General features: G+C 34.0%; 1 protein-coding gene across 1 annotated transcript; it reads left to right on the top strand.

The window, feature by feature from the left end:
• The first annotated feature begins 2,943 nt into the window (after positions 1–2,943).
• On the top strand, positions 2,944–5,447 carry LOC131533882 (uncharacterized). The gene is made up of 3 exons (XM_058766329.1): positions 2,944–3,074; positions 3,400–3,705; positions 4,584–5,447. The coding sequence occupies exons 1-3, from the start codon at positions 3,020–3,022 to the stop codon at positions 4,961–4,963; spliced, it is 741 nt and encodes a 246-aa protein (XP_058622312.1). The 5' UTR covers positions 2,944–3,019; the 3' UTR covers positions 4,964–5,447.
• Positions 5,448–5,752: the final 305 nt, after the last annotated feature.

Below are 5,752 nucleotides of genomic sequence, written 5' to 3'. Positions count from 1 at the left end.
CAGGCTGTGCAGAATAAAAGATAGATAAAAGGTATGTTAAAGTGAATAATGAGTTTAGAAGCATTCTATGCGTGGGATGAAAATGCATTTCATCACAGATGTCTCCAAAGTACCTGACTAGGTCATAGCGTTCGAGTGCACTCCTGCAAATATCTCCTCAGCGAAGTCACCCCCAAAAATGATCTTTTCCTGTTGCTAAACTACTCAGTTTTTACTCTAATTATTATTTCTTTCCATAGCAGTCAATGAAATACTACACACTCCTAAAAAAGGTTCCAAAAGGTTTTTTTTTTTTTTTTTACAAGAAAGCCACAGAAGAACCTTTTCAGGTTCCCCAAAGATCCTTTCAATAAACGGTTCTGAAAGTAAGCATTTTTATAGTGATAAAAAAAAAAATTTTAATAATCCAACATTGGTATGAAAATTTCTTATCACAATTATTGACCAAAATTAGAGTCCAGTCTCATGAAAATGCATGTAAATAGTACGCCAAATAAAAACGAAAATTCGTGGTACTGATACGCAAAAATGAACTTTGGAGTAGGCTATATATGTTAGGGAAACTAACAAGGCTCTGTATGGCAGCGATAATGCATACAATACTCGGCAGTGAGGGAAAGAAAGTCCAGGGTTTAAATAAGGCATGTAATCAGTGTGTGTGTATGATCAGGTGTGTGTGTGTGTGATTAGTGCAATCAGCCGTGTGTGCAATCAGTGCAATGAATGATGGGAAATGGAGTCCAGTGTTATGTATGGTGTGAGAGTCAATGTGGTGAGTGAGTGACCTCTGGTGGTGAATGAACGGAAGTGCAGGGGCAGGATTCGTGACAATACGCATCTACCCCACAACCCTAATCTTACCCATCAAGTAGCATATACATGCCAACGTCCATTTTGCGTATCAGTACCACGAGTTTTCATTTTTATTTGGCGTACTATTTATACGCATTTTCATGAGATCGGGTTGAAAATGATCACGGTTATCAGTATTATCACGGTACTGTTAAAATGTGCTGGAGATGTTCAAAAAGTTCTGACACATAAATAGTTTCACCAAGTTTTATATTTAAAATCAACAAACAACAAATAAAATAACTTTTTGTTTGCATAAACACTAAAACAATAACATTACCAGTGATGTCCGTATTTTAAATGACAACATGACGAAATGTTCAAATGAAAAGTTTGAAAAAGTTTCATAAAATGGTAAACCTCACATTTCAGCCTTTAAATGAAGTCAAAGTGAAAATTGTTAATTATATGTATTTTAGATTTTTGTCACTAATTACTGACAATTCCATTCAGTACCAGTGAACCGCAGGACACCACTAACTTTATCAGTTCTGTGTCCTTAACTCTTAATATTTAGTTGATGATTGTTAAAAATAAATATAATAAACTAGTGCTGTCAAACGATTAATCGCGATTAATCGCATCCAAAATAAAAGTTTTTGTTTACATAATATATGTGTGTGTATACTGTGTATATTTATTATGTATATATAAATACACACACATACAGCATATATTTTGAAAATATTTCCATTCATCTCCATATGTATATTTATATTCATATAATTGATATTATATATAAATATTTTAAATACATAAACATAACATATATTTCTTAAATATATACATGCATGTGTGTGTATTTATATATACATAATAAATATACACAGTATACACACATATATTATGTAAACAAATTTTTTATTTTGGATGCAATTAATCACGATGTATCATTTGACAGCACTAGTAGTTCATAACAATCAATTGAGGAACTTGAGTCAGAGAAGTCATTTTCAGAGCATTTTCTGACTGAGATAAGGTGCTAAAATTATTTTATCCAACTGTGTTTTGTTGAGTGTTGGTTGCGTGTTACTTTTTTGACTTAGAGCCAGATGAGTAAACCTCTGTAACATGAGCACAAGCACAATCCCTCCTCTATCCTGTTAAGACAGAAGTCTATCAGAGAGCCAAATGTTTCTGGATGCTTCTCACTTTGAGAAATCAGGTTACAGGATGATTAATGTTCTTTGCCTCTATGAAGCAAAGGAGCAAGAAATGAACCCCTACGGACATGATGATACCACTCACCCATAGGAAAACCGCACTTTACACAGTCATATTGATACGTTCCAGTTCTGTAGAAATTTCATGGAGAACTGAACGCAACCACTGAATGTTAAAACATTGTTTCAAGGCTCTTCAGCCACTCCTCAGCATTATGTCCTGCACTGCCCCAGCATGCCAATACAGCACCCATGTCTGTCTGAAATATGTGTAACACTTTAGGGAACACTAAAGCTGCTTTTTAGAATGCATTTTACTAGCATATTGGCTGTTTATTAGTACTTATAAAGCACATATTAATGCATGACCATATTCTGTCCCTTAACCCTACCCAATGCCTGAACATATAACAATTACCTTACTATCAATAAACAGCAAATTGGGAGTTTTTGAGGGAAAACTGTTAGTTAATAGTTAATAAATGCACAGTCTTAAAACATCTGCCAAAGTAATATTGAAAGCATGTAAACTCAAAAGCCAAGACAATTTTGTGGAAGAGTTCCATGAGTTTCTGTTTTGAGTTTCTCAATTCATTACGCAAGAGAGAGTCCAATACATTTCCTGGGAAAGTGTACTTTTGCCTTTTGCAAAGTAAACATTATATTATTGTAAATGCAGTAACATTCCAGATTCCAGGAAATGAAAGAAGGTGTTGGATGTTTGACCGAATCTCTGGATAAGAGAAATAATGGGTACTTTTGAAATCTTGAAATCCCCATAAAGCCAAAGAGAAATAGCCTGACATTGTTTAGTAAAAGAAGATAGAAAAGAGGGAGGAACTAAACCTGCCATAGTTACAGTGGGCAAGTAACTACATGCTGTCAGCTTGGAGAAAATTCCCCTGTTCAGAGACCAAGAACACTTTCTTCTTCACTTTCATAATCACTTTCTTCTGCCACACAGCACACATCTAACAGCTTCCAGCTCTATTCTAAAACAGAAGATGTTAGTCGTTATGCCATTTTTAATTATTCTCCTGACATCAGACTATAGCAAAGGTAAGTAATGTAACTAATGGTTTTGCATTTTTACCACATTAAACCTTTAACCCTCAAAATGAAGTTTTAGTGATTTAAAAGGATTTTGGTTTTGCATCCCATTGTATGTAATATGCTCAGCAAAAAAGAAACATCCTCTCACATTCAACTGTTTTTATTTCCAGCGAATTTCTTAATATGTGTGCATAACATCCAATTATTGTTTATTGAATAAGTATGAAAAATATCATTTAAACCCTTTCCAATAAAGATCTGTAAAGCTTGTTTGGATTTAATGAAATGAAATGCATCAGCATATGCTAATATTGCTTTCTGATGCATGCAGGTGAAATAGAGCTGCGTGCTGTCAAACACCAGACAGTGAATTGCAATGAGAGGACTGTCTTACAATGCAGCGTCAGCTCATCAATGCCGTTGAACGTTGTTAAAGTCTACTGGAAAAAACTAAATGAGAATGATTTTGAATGTGATCCAACATCCAGCTATAATCCTCTAGGATTTGAGTGCAACTACACAGGGGAAGCGCTGACATTAACCATCTCAAATCCCACACCAGCAAACATGGGCATATACTTTTGTTGCATGCAGACAGACTCCGGACATGGAGCAGAAAAAATCAACGTGTCTGTAGGTCAGTACATCCACCTATTTAGCAGTCCGATGCTGTAAGCATGAAGCATATTTTAATGAATAAATGAATGATTAAATGTATGAATCAATAAATCAATAAGTAGAAAACACTGCATCCATACTGTTTTTATTTATTTATTTTAATTTAACTTTTTATTATTATTATTATATATTTTTTAACTTTAAGATTAGTTTAGAATGTATGTGTATGTGTATGTGTAACATTTTCTTTACAAAGTGTATTACATGAGTATTTTTAAGTTTTTTTTCCCTTCATCATAAATCTATGTTTGTATAATAACTATTCCTGAAGAATTTTGTTTTACATTTAAAATTTGAGAATTTAATACCCTTGTGAAAATAAAATTTGCATGATGTGCTGAATGTGCATAGTACGAACCATATTTAAAATAAAATAGAAGTAATTATGAAATTACACATTAGGATGTACTTAAAAAAAAGCTAAACTAATTGTATTTAAAGTTTATGTAAAATATAGCACATTTTGATTGAAATTAATATGCTATTAAGTGTCCAAGAAAAGAACATTTTTATTTTTGTGTTAAATGACAATGATTCCTCCTTCCACTGTCATATGGTGGGAAAAAAGAAAGAAAAAAAATCACTTTTTTTACGTCTTTTTTAAAAAAAAACTGATTAAAAATACTAAAATAATACAAAAGTTTGTCTGTCTACTTAAGTCTACTTAAGTTTTCTTTTTCGAACTTTCAGCATGTTATGAGATTTTTCTATAATTTATTTCAATAATTCTTTATTATAAAATCTGGTTACACCATCCTGACTCCACAAATATAGTCATAGTATCATGCAAATATCAAAAATACTCTTATACCTTGTGTTTGTAACTGTTTTATGCAGGACAATGCACCGGAGAATTCTCCAACCAGATGGCTGGACCCAAACAAATGCAGTGCAGCTTCAATGGTGTGTACCCAGAGGCCATAATAAACTGGTATCATTATGACAAGAACCTAACTTCCAACTCTACAACCACAAGCCTGGAGAACTCCGATGGAACGTTCAACGTCACAAGTGTCCTCAACATCCAGGACGATCAAAAGAGATACAACTGCTCACTGTGGTCTCTCAAGCACGGACGATACCTTGATCAAGAGTTTGAAGTGGCAGATCATCCTGATTTCAGCCCTGTTAGCAGGATCAGCACACAGCATTGCTTATCATGGACTCTTATCCTTCTTAGCCTGATGTTTACATTGAGAGCCTGTTTGTCTTTATAATCTTTACATGGTAGCTCAACCCAAATATCACAAGCCCTGATGACAAAACCAAAGATCCAAGAAGAAGAAGGTTCATAAATGGAATTTGCAAGATAAACTGATCATCTAATCAATATAGTGGTAGAACTTCGCCATGTGGTAGGTCTGGATCAAATTAAGGACCAGGGAATACCTGAAGACATGACCACTAGATATAGCACTGACAATTGACCCACAACTTCTCTTTTACTGATTCTTGACTGGATTTATTAACAAACCTCTCAAATGAAAAACCCAAACTATTTCAAACAGCATTGACGCCCCAGTAAACTCAAAGCTGGCTGAAGGGAAGGTGAAATCCTGCGATTACAAAACAGCAACCGGTGAAATAAGACTGAAAATAAATTAAAAATGAACACTATTTATACATGTGCGCTAACTAAATCTGACTATTCTAGTGATTTTCACTGATCCATGTATCCAAATATATAAAACATTTCCTACTCCTGAAGTTTCATGCTGTTCTACTTGCAACCACAAGGTGTCATACTCACACTACAGTAAATGCATCAGAGTCTGGCATAGTGCTTTTCAACTAGTTTTGCACAAGGATGCAGATTTTACATGGAAAATCAAATCACTAACCAACACAGAACCAAAAGTATTATTATTCTGGATTTTGATGTCAAAAACAGAAATATGAGAAGGGTTTTCTCTTCCCAATACTGATTAAAGTATTTATTTCTGTACATTTTAATCAGCATGCACAGTGAAAAAAAACCTAATGTGCTAGATATTGCACATGCCACC

Source organism: Onychostoma macrolepis, chromosome 03 (assembly GCF_012432095.1).
Source record: "Onychostoma macrolepis isolate SWU-2019 chromosome 03, ASM1243209v1, whole genome shotgun sequence".
In the NCBI taxonomy this organism is placed as follows: domain Eukaryota; kingdom Metazoa; phylum Chordata; class Actinopteri; order Cypriniformes; family Cyprinidae; genus Onychostoma; species Onychostoma macrolepis.
The sequence above is the reverse complement of the archived record's forward strand: the minus strand, read 5'-3'. Positions and strand labels throughout refer to the sequence as shown.

What these genes read in the sequence shown, in the direction of transcription:
- LOC131533882 (XM_058766329.1), top strand. Translation starts at nt 3,020, where the DNA reads ATGTTAGTCGTTATGCCATTTTTAATTATTCTCCTGACATCAGACTAT. An exon ending in GACATCAGACTATAGCAAAG is followed by an intron (nt 3,075 to 3,399) that starts GTAAGTAATGTA and finishes TGATGCATGCAG; the next exon opens with GTGAAATAGAGCTGCGTGCT. An exon ending in AAAAATCAACGTGTCTGTAG is followed by an intron (nt 3,706 to 4,583) that starts GTCAGTACATCC and finishes TGTTTTATGCAG; the next exon opens with GACAATGCACCGGAGAATTC.